Source organism: Amblyomma maculatum, unplaced genomic scaffold, assembly GCF_055883805.1.
Source record: "Amblyomma maculatum isolate TAMU_Amacu unplaced genomic scaffold, ASM5588380v1 scaffold_67, whole genome shotgun sequence".
NCBI lineage: Eukaryota > Metazoa > Arthropoda > Arachnida > Ixodida > Ixodidae > Amblyomma > Amblyomma maculatum.
This window is the reverse complement of record NW_028146792.1, coordinates 143,438-163,662: the sequence shown is the minus strand read 5'-3', so window position 1 is coordinate 163,662 and position 20,225 is coordinate 143,438. Positions and strand designations below refer to the sequence as shown.

The 20,225-nt window shown below is 48.1% G+C and overlaps 1 protein-coding gene across 1 annotated transcript in view; it reads right to left on the bottom strand.

Moving 5' to 3' along the window:
- Positions 1-5,415: 5,415 nt before the first annotated feature.
- The window catches only part of LOC146170695 (protein AMBP-like), a 45,873-nt gene continuing 31,063 nt past the window's right edge, over positions 5,416-20,225 (bottom strand). Inside the window, exons 4-5 of the mRNA XM_084586844.1 lie at positions 12,031-12,219; positions 5,416-5,629 (exon numbers count right to left, since the gene is read on the bottom strand). Coding sequence (XP_084442970.1) covers positions 5,436-5,629; positions 12,031-12,219 — 383 coding nt within the window. The 3' untranslated portion in view covers positions 5,416-5,435. The remainder of the gene's footprint in view (positions 5,630-12,030; positions 12,220-20,225) is intronic.

The following is a 20,225-nucleotide window of genomic DNA, read 5'->3' as shown; positions in this document are numbered from 1 at the left end:
CCTTCTCTCTGTCACAGGTGTCCATTGGCATTTGCCAGTAACCAGAACGTAATTTAAGACACGAAAAGTACTCGGCACATTGGAGGCAATCAAGAGCGTCGTCATTTAAGCGGAAGGAGGTAATTGTCCTTTTGGGTAATTTTGTTGAGGCGCCGGTGATCGATATAAACGCAAATTGAAGACGAGGGGCTTTGAGTCGGACGAATTACACCACGTTGTAGCATGTCCTCAACTTGCTCATTGATCAAGCGACGCCTTGCCGCTGACACACGATAGGGTCGCTGTCAAAAAGGCGAGTTAGTGCCGGTCTAAATGTGATAAGCGACTCTGCAAGTGTGGCCGAGAGGTGTGTGGGCAACGTCGAAAGCGAAGCGAAACGTCTGTAAAAGGGCCACAAGCTGCATCCGGTAGGTTGAAGGAAAAGGGGCATCAATGGCGGTTCGAAAGAAGTCATCTGGCAACGGATCAGGCATCAGATCGGACTACAGGGTATCAATTTAGTTATCACGGCAGGTGTCGCAGGCGTCCAAGTCAGAGAGAAGGTGGGCTAGTTGAATAGAATCGGGAGGCTCACCACCTAGCAGAACAAGCGGGTGCGGAGAAGGATTGTTGATGAGTAGCTGTGTGAAGCCACCGTGCACATCAAGAGCAGCAGAATGCAGCAGCAGGGGCTTGCGGTCGATGAAGAATCCAGACGGCATAAATAAAACAGTAATGGCTGACATGGCAGGACACGAAAGAGGTAGAAGGGCACAAGCTTCTGGTGGTGTGTCGACATCTTCAGCAGCGATGGTGAGCTTTTGAGGACACACTGAGCGGTTGTCGTCGGGCAGTGCGTCACACAGGGCAGAAAATTCCACTTCAGAACGGGCGCAATCGATCACAGCGTTATTTTGGACAAGAAATCCCATCCAAGGATCACGTCATGAGAGCAAGACGATAAACCTGTGAACTCAACACTGTACAAATGACTTTCAAAGAAGACACGTGCTATACATGCTGCTAAAGGTGCAATCCGCAATCCTCTTTTCATTAGCAGTGCGGAGCGACAAACCGTGAAATGACGACGTAACTTTTCGTAATCGTCGGTAGAGTCGCTGATGAATCACTGACACTACAGCCCCCTCATCCACCAGCGGATATACAGACAGACCATCGATAGAGATCGCTATAAGGTTCGTGGGCAAAATATGAGGCCTTGAGCTTTTCGCAGTGCCCGCAGTTCTCGCCTCAGGAACCTCGGAGCTTAGTTTCCCTCGTCAGCAGGTGGTGGTCGCGGTGCATTGGTGACCTTGATTGGCGACGTGGAGAAGGAGAACGATGGGTCGTATACGGACGCTGTTAAGCGGCGTAAGCAGACGAAAAGAGAGCAGAATGAAGCGGCGGGGCGGAGTAATCCAAAGACGCAGGCTTCGGAGTCGCAGTCATGCGACGTCGACACCGACGGGCTACATGTCCAGGGCAACCACAGAATAGCAAATTGGGTGATTGTGTCGAAGTGTGCCAAGGGTTGTAATAGCGCGGAGTCGGAGGGTGAAGCGGAGCCGTTTGAAAAAGCGTTGTATGGCGTAGGACAGGCTGCATGGATGGTAACGGCTCAGGCGGAGGCCGTGCAACTACTGCCGCGTAGGTCAAAGGGGCTAGAGCAGAAGGTTGGTTCTACTGTACTGGTGCTCGGACGTATGTCAAAAGAGCGACAGTAGAAGCTTCAAGAAGCACGGGAAGTACTTTGAGAATTGTCCGCGGATAACTTGCCGCAACTTCGGCACCAAAAAAGATGAAGCGTCAGGACACTGGTGAACGAGGGATAGTTGACGGGCAACTTTTTCTCGAATAAGTTGATTTATTTGTGGCAGCAAGGACGACTGTCCTGAATCAGATGTTAAAGTTTCAAGAGGCTGCGGGTGTTCGAGCTAATAACGAGTGAGGTTACGGTGCTTACGCAACTCATCAAAGTTTTGGCATGCGTTGATAACGTCGACGATGGTTGCTGGATTTCTGGCCAGAAGCATCTGAAACGTGTCATCATCAATTCCTTGTAGTGATCAATCTTAGCGCCTTCTGTCATTAAAGCGTCCACGCGCTTGCACAGGTCTACAGCGTCTTGAATACAACTTGTAAAATTCTCGAAATAATGATTTCGCAATAAAAAGCACTTTTCAAGCATCATGACGAGTGGACGAAATGCAACGGCCAATGTAAAAGACGGCGCCCTAGACGATGCTCAATTCAGCGCTGCCGATGGCGGCGTTTGCGAACGTGCTGGCGAGGAATATTGATCGTCTGCTGCTCCGCGCGGTTCGCTTGACGTGTTGTGTGAGGACTGCCATCACTTTAAATCTTGTTTCGCTTGAAGGGCAATATTTCTGAGAGTATGCAGGCTGCCGAACTGCACGTCCTATAACAGGAGAAAGTGTCGAGATTGGGTGAAGGACCTAGAAGATAGCTACTTTTTCCCGTTATGTTGGTCTTTAAAATGCGCATTTATCAAGGCACTGTAAAACTTGAATGACCTCACAATGACCTAGCATACGTATCCTACACAAAATCGATACTGGCGCCTCACATCCCGTTTGCAAAAGACAGCAGCAGTCACTTCTTTCAAGCGAACCCAGTCCGACAAATCACTACGGAGTTTCCTGTGTTTCTATTTGTACTTTTGCCGCTTTATGCACCGCTTGGCTGACACCGCACACCTCCTGACAAGCCTCTTTCGTAAAGACCTAGCATTTGAGTGCCCGTCTGAGTGTGACTCCGTCTACATCCACCTGAAATTTCTCACGTCACAACCTGTGGTCCGCCACTTCAATCCTTCAGGGATCGCAGAAGTACCTACCGACACAAGCGATGTTATACTTGGTGCGGTGTTTGTGCAGCGCTGCGACAGCAAGGAGCACGTCGTAGCATTCATGAGTCGCTCTCTTAGCCGAACTGAATTTACTGTCACAGCGGAATGTCTCACTGCCCTTATCGGCACACAACGGTTACGCTCGTATCTTTATAGACGCCTGTTTACCGTTGTCACGGTTCACCATGCCCTCTGTTGGTTGGTTCACTTCAAGGCCCCGCGTGGCCGCCTTCCGCGATGGTTCCTGCGGCTTAAAGAGCGGGACTTCACAGTCTCATACAAAACAGGCCGTAAGCAAGGGTACTTCTTGCGCTGCTCGTAAGCACGTCTGAATACCCTACTTTGGACGCCAAAGCTACAATAGTGTTTCAGTCGTGTCACATCTGCAGATTTGATCCCGAGTAGCTTTCCGTATTTCATCTCAGCCACTCAATAGGCTCGCATTACCCTGTGTGACATTATAAGGAAACAGCAATACATCTACTATGTTCCTGCGACACAGCTTATTAGATGCCACAAAAATTCCATGGACGTCTCATCAGTGTACTACAGAATACGCTAGATCTTAACAGCGCGTATATTGATCACAGACTTAGAAAACTCGATTTTCAATAGCCGTTCTATAATACATCGCTTCTCAGACGCCTTGATCGAAACGCTTGCAAAGGTACTGAGGGCAATGGTTATATAGCTCACAGTTCGCAAAATCTAATGCCTTGCCAACAAATCAAGGAATATAAAACTGCCATCAACGTAGAGATCATAAAGTGGCATACAAACATGTGCGTGCTCCTACTGAACGGAAAAAAGATGTTTGCAAAGGAACGCGTAAGTGCAATCTGTGGAGATTATTACGTGTCCTCTGTACGAATGAAGTGGCAACTGCTGTATAAATAGCCAGTGTCCGCCTGCGTTGCTAATGTCAAATGTTTGCTGATCCCTGGATGGGCAACACCTAATACGGTGATAGCAATACCGTGCGTGATGCACTTCCCTTGTGCAGAAGCAACACATGTTCACTGCAAGTAGTTTCTTCTCTGACAGAGAACGTTTAATGTATATACGACTGTGCAGAGATCGGTATACTGGCAAAAAATACAGTCCTTGATGATCGTTCGCTCTCAGCTTTCATTTCCAGAAACGCCAGCAGGCGACACAGCTCGGACGCAGTCGGAATCGCATCTTGGATATCATTTGCTTCCCCAGTTAAACATGACTCTTGGTACCTTATGGCCATGGCACGCGGTATTCTCAGGAGAAGAATGTCACAGAGCATTGCAGAACAAACTGTGTCGTGAATATCCAAAAGCACTAGCCATCTGATCTTGGTCAGTGAATGTTAGTAGAGTTGTGTTGTCAGATTGTGCCGGTCGACGGACGAATGTATGCCCCTTTTCTGCTATAACTGCAAACATGGAATATTTTCCGTTGCAATGAAACCAATGTTTAGGTACGTAACGTGCTCAAATTGTTGTCAGTCCTCGCTCTAGCGGCTCAATTCTTTGGCAGAAGAGATTGAAGGAGAGCTTCGGTAACTTAACCCTACATCATCACGGTGATGCAGCGACCATATGAGCAACCGATTCAGAAGGCTGAGTTACTATGCAGTAAAGACGGCTTCGATGACCCAGAAGTTAGATCGGAGTATGCAGGGCGCACTGATGACATTCCTGTACTCAGCTTGAAAAATTCCGTCATCAAAGATGCTAGATCTGAGCTCGTCCTTATTGTTCTTCAACACGCCGCGTTATATTTCAGGTCCTTGTAAAGAGACGTTATCTCGTTAGGTTTATCAGTGGTCAGAAGAGATTTTGCCGCGTTGATAAGTCAACATAGCAGATGCTCCGTGCCCGTTGGGCCGTCTTGCTTTAGTTGCAGCCTCTCCATATTTCCATGTTCGGTGCCTTCAGAAGGCTCCCTTACGATCCCGTCACAGATTTTGTCAACATACATTTAGAAAGGACGACATGCATGTGCACAAGAGCTGAACTCATGGAGGTTATTTAGAAAGGGCTTTATTAGAGCTTCCTAATCCCGGATGGATTTCCGAATGAGCAGGCGTACACATCCAGCATTCCTGCTCTTTTTAGCTCCCTTGGGAGTGGACGCTTGGGAATCTATGAAGTTAAACAGAGCGCTGAATTTTCATGTGTTCAAATAGCACGTCAGCAATCCTTGATAGTCCCACAGTATGGGAAGGCCGGGGTCCTTAGATTTAGATATATTTGAGTAATAGCGAGCTGATGTTTAAGAAACAAGGTAAATATTTATTTGGAAGACAACCTTCGACAGAAGCAAACTACAAGTTTCCTAACCGCGAGTCTTCTAATGAATTCTTGGAGTATTTAGTACATTATATTACGCAATAATTCATAAGGAGAAGTTCTCTGCATGATTCCTGATACCGTGAGACCATAATAATAAATACTTACACGTGCATATACTAAGCGTTAAAATGGTTTCGTACCCGATATAAAATGTGTTTATTTTGTTCATGCTTTGAGTGCACGTCAATTTCTTTCTTTATTTCGCTGAAAACATGACAAACACTTTCAGTTATTTCGGGGGGCATTTCCTTTGTTTTTTATTATTTCCTTGGTTCCTCCGGTGCACATGCCTCATGGCAATCCTTCGAAGTGGGGAATCTGTTATGCTTAGGCCAATACCTTGCATTCTCGCTGTATTTCGCTTTTACGCAGGTGTCTTCCTCAAGTAAGTACGTATAGCCCTTGTGTTTGTTGTTCTTACGTCCTCTTCTTGGTACCAAGCATTCTGAGAGGGCTAAAAAGAAAAGGAAATTTTATTACTGGATAGTTATTTCAACATCGTATAGTTATGCGTTTTTATCCTTTGATAATAACAACGCTGTTTATTATCATAGTTATTGCTTTTTTCGGCAGCGCACCTCTCTTGCTTGAACCGTTCCAGGTAGAGTGTATGGGATAAATAAAAATTAATATTTATTATTGTACTCTAGAAAGACGTGTTTATTATTAGTGCTCAAATAAGTTGCCAACGAGCTGTGTGTTTGGTGGGTACTATTTTTTCTGCCTATGCGATTTTGTACACGACTGTGTCATTTCATCCGTTCTTTGAAATACTTTCTATACTCCGATATGCCGTATAGAACTTTTGTTGTGTTTAATACTCCTAGCGTGCTTTCTCACCAATGTATTATTTTTATTGATGTGCACTTACCTACTTCATATTTATACAATTGCTCACAAGAGCTCACATTGAGAATTACTATTAGGATCTTTTTCTGTACTTATTGGTATCTGTGTGTTTCATAAATGTGTCATGTTTTTGTTTGCACTTGAAATTTTATTGCTGATCTCTAAATCAAGAACAAGAAAGTTTGAAGGCGCTGAAAGCTTAGATCCTCGCTTTTATTATATATTGTCACCTGGTTAAACACCTGGAGGAGAAAGAAGCAGCTCGTGCGGTTGGGTTCTACAAGCGCTTACCACAGTATATTTCAAAAAACATTCTTTGCTGGAGGAACGCGTAGAAGACTTACTTTCTCAGTTCGCGCGAGTCTCTGCTTTTAATCACTGGAATGCAATAGCGAAGATAAGATACTTTTTCAGCCTCGAAGACGGCGTTCATACGTGGTACGAGACCCGGAACCACTTTTGTTTTCCTTGTGTGAGTTACACCGTCGTATTCTGGAGGACAACACTAATCTTGACAGCCGAGAACGAGCTGAGTGGGCACTCCAGTCTCGTTTCCAGGTCACCAATGTGATTGTCACAAAGTATGTTGAAGACATGACGCGACTGTTCCGCCCTGCTGATCACGCCATGTCGGAGGACAAGAAACTGCGCCACCTAATGCGCGGTGAAAAATAGCAGCTTCTTGTTGGCCTTGTGCGCCATTTACCGGCTACAGTGGCCACATTCCATCAGAAGCACCAACAATGAAGAAGGTCCTTCAGCAGCGGGTCAACGCTTACAGTCGACCTTATTTAGCTGCATCCCTTAAAAAATAACGTGCGTCTTATGGAGCAACCAGTTAATCTTACCGCGAAATTATGCGCTTTGTTGCACGAAACGAAGTGCAAAACGTTTGGGGTGTGCCTCAACATTATGTTGCTTTATTGTCGATATCGTTCGTGATGAGGTACGTCAAGCCACTGGCCTCAGTCACTTTGTGATGACCTACAGTGCTTCTAAGCAGAGTGCAAGACAACAACATACGTGGATGTTTTGAGACTTTGTGCCTCACCATGAGCACCACATATACCTGTGCGAGAAGCTCCAATGCCGCCTTTGGCTCCGGCACCAGAAACGGCGCCACTCGCGCCTGAGTCTCGTAATCGTCTGCCATGCGTGCAGCCGGCCCAGTACAGTTATAGTCATTGAGAGCCTTAGCCCAGATCAGACAACTGGCGTGCTCCCGATCGAAAACCCCTTTTTTAACGTGATAGCTCTAAGGGCCCCGTGTCGTGTCGTCGTCGGCGGCCGCCGTCCCGCGTCATCTGGCCTAGGCCGTGAGCGAAAAATCTCAGAAGCATTAATAAATAAGAACGATTAGGAACAATCGCCGACCTGAGGAACCGAATGTGGGCCTCCAGGGTGCGACACGAGCACGCTAACCACTCTGCCACGCCAGCTAGATGGTTTGAAATGGACAAAGGCGCGTTTATTAATTGCGGTGTTGTCTCAGAAATGTCCCTTAGAGAAGTGTATTGTGGTGTATAATAATTATTATGAGCATGTGAATTACGGAATTACAGAACACGCAGTTAAGCGAGTGACAAATTACTTTTCCGCTGTACTTCCTATTCGCTTGGCGTGCACGTGGCGTCATCCTGCGTGTGGCGGACGGAATAAGACAGAAAGGGCATGGCCTCCGAGATCTTCATCGCACCGGCTCGGATCGGCAACGATGTTGCCGACGAACTACGACTGCAACTTGAGGCCCGCGCGTTTCGGCAAGGTGGCTGGCAGCGCTTCTACGTCCCGGAAGGATTATTAAATAAAAGTAAGTATAGCAAGTTGCTCTATGTAGGAATTGGAAACAGAGCCTCCTTTCTCAGTACACGCCTCAGCCGCATTGTAAGCGAAGGAGCGCTTAGAATCACGTTTCAGAACAAGTAATTACCAAACAGTCATGCTTTGGACAAGTTAACGAGTGTTGTATCATGTGAACTACGTCTTTGTGTTACTCAAAAGCGCGACAAGCAAATGAGTACACGGTGCGAACGGGGCGCGATAACGCTATCGCGTTCAATTCTTAAAGGCGAAGCCTAAGCTTCCTCAAAATTGTTTTTCCACTGTGGCATACCTGGTCCTCTCTTTCGGCAGTGTTCTTATCGCGAACTAGGCCTTCAGGCTTTTCCCCGCCATGCGCGACGTCCACCCTACGGACCCAGGGAAATTGAACCGTACGTCACTGAAGAGCGTATTCCTTTTGCTCAGCGCCGGCTGTCATAATCTCCTTCTCGCCGCTTCTACTCATCATCCCAAGCTTTCTCACGTGGAGCACCTGGACGATCCCCTAGCCCCCGCAGGGGAAACTAGAGACGGCAACCTGCGGGTGCGGGGTCGCTAGATGTCATCGCGAGGAACTGTCTCCGACGACTCGGACGTCTGCTGCCTTGAGCCCTACGATTTCAGAAAACCACTACTAAACCGGAAAGGCATATCCGCCTGTCTCTTGAGAGACTCGCTGTTTTTATGGATGACGTTAAGTGGATTGGTGGACACCGGAGCAGACTTCTGCATTTTGAATGGCAAGCCTCCAGCTACGGCTTACCATCCTCAAAGTAATGGGCTGACGGAAGGATTAAATAGGATGATCGCCGATATGATCTCGATGTAGGTGGACGCGTAGCACAAGAACTGCCGTGAGATATTCTTTATGTTACATATGAGTATAAAACCTCCATGCAAGAAACGGCTCGGTTACCTCCTTTTCATTTTGTCTACCAAGGAGACGTTGAGACTATGTTGGATGCGATGATAACGTGCCCTTCTGATGACAAGCCGTTGGCGCTGGAGGCTGAGCTATTCTTCCAGAGCCCTGAGGAAGCGCGTCAGCACTGTGGATGCGCGCCAGTACATCCTTCGGTACTGGCACGCCAGTTATGCACCTAGGTAACAAGTTTGAGTTCGGACCCCTTTAAGATGGCCGGGAAGTCGGAAAAATTTGTGTGCCAGTAATTCGGTCCTTACAGAATACTGTGCCGTGTTACGGAGGTCACATAAGAAGTCGTTTCCGAAGGCCAATCTAGCCGTCGCCACCCTAAATCAGATGTGCATATCCTAGACTTAAACTTACTTTACGCGGTGATATGGATGCCGTTGTGGTCTGGCTCCCTTTTACATACGATTTTTACGTTATTGCTCTCCTCTACTGACAGCGCGCATTCATTGACTAATATTGCCGCTGCTGATGCGTCCGTGGGTTTTTTCTTTTTCTTGAAAGGAAGAAAATAATAGAACCTTGTTGACCAGCTCGTAGAGAAATAGACGCTCGCACAGTTGGTTTCCTTGAGCGCTGACCGCAGGGGCCAGCTGAGCTGCCTCCCTTTGGTTACATGTGACAATATATTATTTGGAAGCTGATTATGTAAACAACATACTCAGAAAGACATTTGAGAGCTTCAGCGAAATAAAGGCAGACGACATGTAGGTGTCATACAACCTCGGTCTAGTGGCCTTCACGCTCTTTAACGAGACCTCTGATTTGCTCCAGTAAATCATTAAAAAGAAGTTGGTCTTAAAAGTTGTTCCCTGTCACACGTAGCTGTAGCTATACACTGGTGCAAAATAAAAGAATTTTCAAATAAAAACACTGTGGCACACTAACCTTGGCACGTAGCTATTAGATGTTATGTTCCTCTAATATTACTGAACACTGAATTATGTCACATAAATACTGCCAGCCAACAGCTCTTTGCCATATGTTCTTGGTTTGTAGCAGATTCTCGACATTGTATTGGGTGCACTATAACTGATACAGGGTACATGTGTTGATCATTAGCTACTAACGTCCATTGCTGTGAAGAAAATTACGCGTTGCATTTCAGGTTTGGGAGCAAAATGTAAACAAAAAACGAAATGACACGAAAGGATCAATGTAGCAAGCCTTTCCTCTTTAGAAATCCTATATATATCTAGACCAGTGGTTCTCAGCAATGGATATGTGGTGCTTATTGTGGACCAATGAAAGCGTTGAGGGACACTTTGAAATCGATAGGGGAAGGGGTGCTGCTTCGGCAGCAGGAAGATAAATTAGGATTCAGTCAGGTATAAACTAGCTTCAAAAAAATCGTTCACTCTATAAACCGGCACACCCGGCCTGCCGAGGCCGCGGGGAAGAAGCGACGCGCTGCGCCGGTATGCATGCTGTTGGAAGAGATTCGACTCTTTCCAACACCGTGCCTCACTATCGTTGCAAACCCTAAGCGCTTTTTGTTGTAATCACGTTTAGCAGTGAAGTCAGAGCTCGAGTTTTACCGATGCCGGCGTCTACAGAGGCATAGACGCTCTCTCTTTTTTTTTCTCCTCTGCTCGTGTGCGATCTTTGTTTCCGCGCCTTCAAGTGTTTTGTTTAGCTCTGAGGAACTTAAGTCCGGTTTGAACCTCCGTGTTTCTAGCCCCACAAAACCTAGGTTAGCCAGGCCAGCGCTATTGTGCGACTTTAATTTTGTAGCGAGAGCTATGTTAGCCACAGTCTCGCCATTTCACCGTGCCTTTCCGTGCCTGTCTGATATCAAGAAGACAAAAAGAAGGAAAAGAATAAGGAGAAGAAGACAGATAACTCGGCAGTTGATAGAGGCGAACGAGAACAGCGAGTTGTTAGGGCAGAAAGTTCGTTCAAATGTTGTGACGGCGGTGTGCCCCGGAGTTCGACGTAGAGACGAATTCATACCCCTATAAGTCTTCTACACCCGAATGCGAATGGCCAACGACAAGAAACAAGGTATGCTCATACGTGAAGTGATTCCGCTATGGCATAAATAAAGCTGAAACCATACAGTAAACTATACCCTGTGCAAAAGCCATGTCTTTACTTCCAAGCCGAACCTAGGCGTTGTCTAGCAGATTAATCTCGCGTAAATATAGGTTTAACCGCAAGGTAAACCACAGCTAATTTTTTTTTTTTTTTTGTGGACCTCAAGAGACGCTTCGCGGACCACTATTTGAGAAACACTGATCCAGACAATTTGTAACCTTTCAAGACCTTCTTTTGCTGCACCCGCGATACCCAGAAGGGTTGGAAAAATAAATATTAGTCATGCTATTTTTCTTGATTAGAGCTTTGCAATTAAAAAGGCTACTTGCATATGACACGTAGAGTTTCTTATCTGCAAATAATTGTGAGAATAAATTGGTTGGTTGGTTGGTTGGTTTGTGGGGTTTAACGTCCCAAAGCAACTCAGGCTATGAGAGACGCCGTAGTGGAGGACTCCGGAAATTTCGACCACCTGGGGTTCTTTAACGTGCACTGACATCGCACAGCACACGGACGCCTTGCTTTTCGCCTCCACCGAAAAGCTGCCGCCGAGGCCGGGATTCGATCCCGCGTCCTTGGGAACAGTAGTCGAGCGTCGTAACCACTGCGCCACCCCGGCGAACTATGCTCGCCAAAACCTATATTCAGGAGTCAGCTGCGGTGAAGTGAAAATTTCGGTTTCCTTAATGTTTTACAGATTGCACCGTAATTTGTTACCATCATAATGTTACGAGGGCGGTAGTGCTAATTACTTTCCGTCATAAACACTTGCTAAAAGATGTACATATCGCTAAAAACTCTGTGTTTGCATGTGAAATATAATACTTGCATGAAAGTTACCACAAATATTAAAGAAAACATCGAGAAGCTTCGACTGTACTTACACCATCACTGCACAACAGATAGTTTTCAGTCTTCTGATCGCAGAATAAATTGCTGCTAAACTGAGGTTCATGCTTCATGGCTAGTGGGACCGTGGAATTTAAATTAGTAATTAACATCTGCACATATATTCAAACATGACGGCATCTTCGACTAGTCTTTGTAAAATAGCTTGTTGAAAATGGCGAACAAACGAATAACATGCACCGCTTCTTTGGTTTAATTTGCTCGTCGATGGTTGGTTTGGTGTGATTTCAATGAAGAACTTTCTGATTTTTGGCGTGAGTTTAACAATCAAAGCGACTAATAAAAGCAATAAATAAGATAGAACTCACGCATGCATTGTTGAATGCACTGCTTTCGCTTTGCGAAATTGTTTCCACCAGTGGTACCACATTGTTTAGGAGTGAACGCCACGCACTGGTCCTTTTCTCGGTCGTAGTAATATCGTATTTCATGGCCTAGAAGTTTGCAAATGCTTCCGTTTCCATTTTTCCTCCAAAAGCATACATTTGTTTCAAAGCCTGAAATATGCAGTAATTGGCATTACTTTCATGGTGTGCGCGAGAAAAATTCAGCACAAAAAGTAAATCCACTTAGTACGAAATCAATATTGTCACGTAGCCGTTCAGGCCCGTAACCAGAAGGTTGGTTTTAATAGGGGGTTGACCTAGTAAGCACAGAAGAGCAGGTCCAGAGAGCACTGAGTGACAGCAGCAGACTTCAGCTTCTTCTCGAACGCCACGGGGCCACTTCTTCGAGTCCGCGCACGAGACTCTCGATGAGCAGGCGCCTAGCGGCTGCTGTTGCACACGCTACATTACCCCCTCTCTAAAAAAATAAATGTCAACTTGATGAATCCGAAAGAAGGAAGAAAAAAAATAAAGCAAGAAACATGCGTTAGGCGGTGCGCTAATTTTCTCGCGAAAAGTACGGCTTCATGCGTACGATATGGACAACCTCGGATTTCTGCTGGCGACGAGTAGAAGAAAAGCCGTCCGGAAGCACTTCGTACGTGACGTCGCTCAGCTGACGGAGCACTTTGTATGGCCCAAAGTACTGCTTCAAAAGTTTTTCAGATAGTCCCCGACGTCGAATCGGAGTCCAGAGCCACACTCTGTCGCCCGGTGTGAAAGTCACTACACGGTGGCGGTGATCGTAACGCTTGGCGTCTCGGCCTTGCTGGTTCCGGACGCGTGCCCTCGCCAGCTGTCGTGCTTCTTCTGCGCATTGAGTGAACTCCTCGGCGCCAACTTCGAGGTCGCGGCCGTCGTGGGGCAACATGGCTTCGAGCATTGTCGAAACTTCGCGGCCATACAATAAGGAGAACGGCGTCATTTGCGTTGTTTCCTGCTGCGCCGTGTTGTACACAAACGTGACGTACGGGAGGACGTCATCCCAGGACCGATGTTCAACATCCACGTAGATGGATATCATGTCGGCGAGAGTTTTGTTCAGACGTTCTGTCAAGCCATTAGTTTGTGGATGGTAGGCGGTTGACCTGCAATGGGTAGTGCCGCTTAGCTGCATGACAGATTCCAGTAGCTTGGCAGTGAAAGAAGTGCCTCGGTCCATTATTATAACTGTCGGGGCGCCGTGCCTCAGGACTATGCGTTCGATGAAACATTTCGCTGCCTCGATTGCCGTACCACGCTGGAGGGCCTTCGTTTCAGCATAATGCGTGAGGTAATCTGTAGTGACAATTATCCACCTGTTGCCGGAATCAGAAATTGGAAAAGGACCCAACAGATCCATGCCAACTTGTTCGAATGGGCATCTTGGCACTTGAACAGGATGCAGTAAACAGGCCGGTTTCACAGGTGGTGTTTTCCGTCGCTGGCAATCATGGCATGTTCTCACGTAATGTCGTACTGCGGCCGCAAGGTTTGGCCAGTAATAACTCTTCTTAATTCGGGCCAGAGTTCGAGCATACCCCAGGTGACCCGCGGTGGGCTCGTCATGACATGCCTGCAAGATTTCTTCGCAAAGAAGTTGTGGTACGACGAGGAGGTAATCTCTTCCCGTCGGAGCGAAGTTGATCTTGTATAATCATTGTTTCGCATACAGAACGATGAATGCGTTCTGGCGAAGAGACGGGGAACTTCCGTAGTGCGCGCTTCCAGAAAATCGATAAGTGGTGCGAGAGCCGAATCGTTACGTTGCTGCTGCGAAACAGTGAGCGCGTCGACGGCTGCGATAAGGGAAAAGTCTGGTTCTTCGTCTTCTCGCGCAGCCTCGACAGGTGAACGGGACAAGCAATCAGCGTCGTTGTGCTGACGTCCAGACTTATACACGATGGTCATGTCGAACTCCTGTAGCCGCAAGCTCCATCGTGCAAGGCGTCCGGAGGGGTCTCGCAAGTTCGTTAACCAGCACAGAGAGTGGTGGTCACTCACAACCCGAAAGTGCCGGCCATAAAGATAGGGTCGAAATTTCATCACCGCCCATACAACAGCCAGACATTCTTTTTCGGTGGTGGAATAGTTCGATTCCGCAAGGGACAAAGTCCGGCTGGCGTATGCGATAACTCGCTCGGCACCGTCTTGCCACTGGACGAGTACAGCGCTAGACCCACGTTGCTGGCTTCTGTGTGGACCAGAGTCTCGGCATTCGCATCGAAATGGGCAAGCACAGGTGTTGTCTGCAAGCGGTGCCGTAACTCATCGAATGCCTTTTGCTGTTCGTCCGTCCAGGTGAAGGTGACATCATCCCGGGTGAGACGTGTCAACGGAGCGGCAATGCGTGAAACGTTTTCAATAAATCTGCGGTAATAGGCGCAGAGGCCCAAGAAACGGCGAACTGTCTTCTTGTCACATGGAGTAGGGAATTTGGTGACGGCTGTTGTTTTAGCGGGGTCGGGACGAACTCCTCGATGGCTGACGACGTGGCCCAAGAACAGGAGCTCTTCATAGCCAAAGTGTCACCTTTGTGGTTTTAACGTGAGGCTGGCAGATCTGATAGCCCGTAGCACAGCGGAGAGACGTTGGAGGTGTTCCTCTAACGTTGGTGAAAACACAATAACGTCGTCCAGGTAGACTAGACACATCTGCCATTTAGGACCAGATAGAACTGCGTCCATCATTCGCTGAAATGTCGCTGGGGCGGAGCACAATCCGAAAGGTAGGACTTTGAATTCATAAAGTCCATCGGGCGTGACAAACGCTGTCTTCTCGCGATCACGTTCATCGACTTCGATCTGCCAGTAACCGCTCTTAAGATCAAGCGATGAAAAGTAGCGCGCGTGGCGCAGCCGGTCTAATGAGTCATCAATGCGTGGCAGCGGGTAGACGTCTTTTTTTGTGACCTGATTGAGCTTACGGTAGCCCACACAGAACATTAAACTTCCGTTTTTCTTCTTAACAAGGACAACTGGCGAAGCCCAGGGACTCCTCGATGGCTGTATGACACCGTCATTTAACATATCGTAGACCTGTTGAGCAATGACTTCGCGTTCCAGCGGTGACACTCGGTAGGGGTTCTGTCGGACTGGTCGGGTGCGGTCGTCGGTTATTATGCGGCGCTTGGTCAAGGGCGTCTGTTTAACCGCGGAGGCGGATGAGAAGCAGTCTTGGAACTGAAAGAGTAGCCCGACGAGTCTGTTCTTCTCTGCCGGTGATAGAGCGGGATTCACATCAGGGTCGAAGTTAGGCGTTTGGCTGGCAGACGTGTTGGTCTCAAGAACAAAGCAGTCGTGGGCTGCTTCTGCGACACCTTCAAAGTAGGCTACCGTGGTGCCTTTAGCGATGCGTTGCCGTTCGTTCCCGAAGTTAGTAATCAGCACGTGAGCTAGACCATTAGTCAGATGAACTATACCGCGTGCAACACAGACTCCATGATGTAACAGAACCTCTGTGTTCTGTTCGGCAACGCAGGCAGCACAGGACTGGTCGTCGCACCTGACTGTGATGAGAGCAGACGAACGTGGCGGCATGGATACATCCGCGTCAACGATGCGTAAAGGTGCGTGGCGTCGTTCTGAGTCAGCGGTCATTGTTGCAGGCGTCGAAAACGTTACAGTACGGCGAGGAACATTAATAATGGCCCCATGCTCACGTAAATAGTCCATGCCGAGTATGAGGTCCTTGCAGCAGTGCGGCAGGATAACAAAAACGGCTACAAAGGCTGAATCGGCGATGGTTCCTCGGGCAGTGCATCGTCCGATCGGCGTCATGAGCTGACCGCCAGCAGTACAAATTTGCGGCCCCAGCCATTCAGTTTTCACCTTGGGGAGCCGATCTGCGAAATTCTTGCTTATTATTGAAAAGTCTGCTCCGGTGTCTACCAAAGCGGTTACTGGGTGTCCGTCGACGAGAACGGAAAGGTCGGCGCTAATAACGTGATCGGCTTGAGGTTGATTGGGAGTTTCGGGTTCATGGGGCGGCGGAGGCATCGTAGTCACAGCATCGGGCTGAGTCGTCACGGGAGGGTCTTCGGGACATCGATTCCGTTCGCCAGCAACCTGCCCCCCTGAGGTCGCCACCTTCAGTTTCCCCGGTGTGGGCTTGGCGACCGGCGCCTCGGCACATGATTAAACTCACGGCGGCCGGGTGACGAGTAGCGCACGGTAAAGACTGTGTACTGTCGCTCGAAGAGGTTGCCCGGGTTGCCAGATATTCTTCGATTTCTGGAGGGCGTTCGCCGACCCGGGGACGCAGGGAATCACGAGCAAAACCCCGAAGAGCGAGTTCACGGTATGGACAACGACGGTACAAGTGGCCGGGTTCTCCGCAGTGGTAGCACAGCGGCCGTTGGCGAGGAGTGCGCCAGACGTCTGCCTTCCGAACCGGTTGCTGCATGACGGGGCTCTGCTGGGATGGCGGCTGGTAGGGAGGCTGGTAGGATAGTGGCTGAGGAGCGGACGGCTGCATGACGAGGCTCTGCTGGGTTGGCGGCTGGTAGGAAGGTTGGTAGAACGGTGACTGCAGAGTGGGCGGCGGCTGTGCTTCGAAACGAAGCTGTTGCACAGGAGGCACTACAGGCCGACGAAGAGCCGCTGCGTAGTTCATAGAACGTGGCTCCAACAGTGACTCAGGCGGCGAAAATGTCTGACGGATTTCTTCACGCACGGCTTCGGTGACAGCCGCGGCAGTCGGGTTAGGCGATCCAAAATTGAACTTGAGGAGCTCCTCGCGAACTACCTCGCGGATCAGCTCACGCAGAGAGTTATCTTCAGTGGACCCGTTCATTGTGGCCACACTGCTAAAGGGTTGACGACAGGCAGACTCCGTGCGTCGGTATCGTTGCTGCAGGGCTGGCTCAATGAGGGTAGCTTCATTGATGAAGTCCGCGACGATTTGGGGTGGACTGCGAACCAGACCAGCGAAGAGGGGTTCTTTTACGCCCTGCATCAGGTGGCGCAACTTCGCTAATTCTGTCATGTCGGGATCAGCCCGTCGGCACAGACAGGTCACGTCCTCAGCGAACATGGCCACGCTCTCGTTAGGTAGTTGCACACGAGCGTCTAGGAGGCGGCGTGCGCGATCACGGCGGTCATGGCTGGCAAAAGTGTCCCGCAGCTGCTGGCGAAAGGAATCCCAGCTTTGAAGACTGGATTCCCTATTCTCATACCACGTTTTTGCGCAGTCTTCAAGGGCGAAATATACATTGCGCAGCTTCTGAGCAGGGCTCCACTGATTGAATTGCGCCACTCGCTCGAACTGGTCGGTCCAGTCGTCGACATCTTCCACAGTAGCGCCGAGGAAACTGGGGGCATACGAGGCTGCTGAAGCAGCAACTGATGCTGACTTGCCTGTGCCATTACAGAAGTCTCGAACTGCTGGTCAGCTGGCGTCGGTTCAGGTAGAGGAGCGAATTCCGGCGCCAGACCTCGGAGGCGACGGCTGCAGCGATAAACGGGTGTCGACACGAGCGGAAGCCGGTTGGGACTCGATGAGCGGCTGCGAGAGGCCAGAGACATGTAATTCAAGGCCTCACCTCCACCAGTGTCACGTTGCCATTCAGGCCCGTAACCAGAAGGTTGGTTTTAATAGGGGGTTGACCTAGTAAGCACAGAAGAGCAGGTCCAGAGAGCACTGAGTGACAGCAGCAGACTTCAGCTTCTTCTCGAACGCCATGGGGTCACTTCTTCGAGTCCGCGCACGAGACTCTCGATGAGAGAGAGAGAGAGAGACAAAACTTTATTTCAAAAAGAAAAAGAAAAGAAACAGAAAAAAGGGGGGGGGGGAAGTGAGTGGAGTCTTCATTTCAAAACCCCAGTGGCCTGGGCTGCCGCTCTTGCCTGAGTTACCAGCCTACGCTGGGTCTCTAGATCAGAGCATTGCAGAGTGGCCTCCCACTGCGCCTCCGAATGGTGCATGTTTATATGTGGAGGTTTGGGGCCTGTGCACCCCCATGTGACATGGTAGGCGGTGGGCTGGTCATTGCACCAAGGGCATATGTCTGTGTTGTGTTCTGGGAACATTATGTTGTATTGATGTAGGTTGGGGTAAGTGTTGGTTTGAAGCTATCTCCATTCCCGCATTTCTTGTGCATTTAGACCCTTGTGTGGAGGGGATAAATCCTACGTTGTTCCCGTAGGTACTTAAGTCGCGCGCCGTAAGTCGCTGGGACAGGAATGCTGGTTGTGAGATCGGGATTAGTGGCCGCTCGGTTTGTGTGACCTCGAGCTAGCCTATCCGCGACCTCATTACCTTCCAATCCAGAGTGCCCCGGAACCCAAGTGATCTGATGTTTGAGCTGTGAGGTTGTAGCCAATGGGTTAGTTGTGAAGCGAGATAATGTTTTAGGTATTCTGCCTGCAAGGAGGAGCCGACACGCCGCTTGTGAGTCGGTGATTACGTGCAGCTCTCGATTGGTCGCGTCTCCGTAGGTAATGGCCAGTACGATAGCCGCCACTTCCGCTTCTGTGATAGTAGAGTGCTGGATGGACATGCTGGAGACTTCTGTGTATGAAGAGCCCACCACCACGGCTGCTGCTGCGTTCGGTGTATGCTCGTATAGAGCGGCATCCACATAGACAGTTTTCGGACGGAGCAGCCGCCTAGCGGCTGCTGTTGCACACGCTACAATATTCTGATTTTATTTTAATATAATCGTACCGGTTAAAACCAGTGGGTTGGATGTATCGGATGCAATTAGCACATGTGTGCTTTCAGGTTCCACCAAATGTCTCTTCATGCGAGCAAAGAAAACCTCAAATTCGCTGGTGCAGCATGGCTCCGTATCGATTTAAAAAGCAGGTTTCCTATTACAGCGATGTCTACAGGCTACTAACCTCATTTCCATGCATAATATCCTTTATAGTTATTTAAAGCTTACGGTGTATTATTTGCCTTTTAAAGCAAAAGAGTCCTAAAAAAAACTTCGCTTGCATCTTGTTATACACGAAGAGAAAGTTTCGGGACATTTGAGCTGTGGCTTTCAGAATATCACATACGGCGTTGAAACCTCCCGTCTACCATTTTTACTAAAGATTTTCGTTAAAGTCTATGTTATTACTTCTCTTTTTAATTAACTTTATTGCTATTTTTATTTAAAATCAATTTTATCATATATTCTTAAATTTATGTTCATAATTTGGCTCAAAGATTCTGCGAGAAAAATTTGTAGCTTCCGCAGTATGTGAAAGGTCACTCGAATTAGATGTAAAGTGTGGCATTAACTAAGTCACATGAATGTGCGTACGTGGCAATGTCTCGTGTTACGCGAGATCAGCTGCTCCGTAGGGGGATATTCTCATCTCAGCCGCAAACACGATGCATAACAGCCCAAGTGGGCAGTTACTGCCAATCTGGCCATATCTAGGGGTCTCATGACGTCCCATGAGCAGTAGGCCAATCAGCACCAGCCGTGCTTGAATCTTTTAGGTGCTACCTGCCAGATGCAAGCTGGGAAATGATCAATGACTGTGCCAACATTTCGAGCGCTGAGGCAGGCGTCAGTGCATTTTCTGTATAACAGGGCCTTTACTGCTCGTCTGTTACAACAAGAACTGTGCATTTACGTGCAATATTCGTTCTGAAAGATACAAATCTGACAAAATTAATTAGACATAAATGCTGTGTTACCCTCTGTAAACAAATCAGGTCTCGAAAATTTTACTGAAAGCAAAAAGCTCAAAATATACAAGTGATTACGCAATAAATTCGAACTAAAACCCGTCAGCAGCAATAAAAGTTTTCATTGTGTTTCTATAGAATAACTAAAACTGCTATAGAGACCAGTGGGCTGAATGTTTATCGGATGTTATTGAAAGATATCTTTTATGAATATATTTATGCAAAAGGTGCAAGGCGTGAACAAACCCCAACCTTTCGCTCCTGACAGTTTTATTGAGCTCACAAAACAGTTAGGCGTTTGTGTAGAAAACCAATTGGTGCATTCTAAATGATTTTGAGGCATCTGTGAAAAACAGTGAATTTCGTTTTTCAAAATATTCATGGAGATGACCTAAGCTTACGGCGCGTACCAAAATACTGTACCTAACGCGGCTGAAACCAGAAAAAAAAAAAGAAAATATACACGCGATTATGCATTTACTGCGACATGTCTCCTCTAGTACTAGTGCACA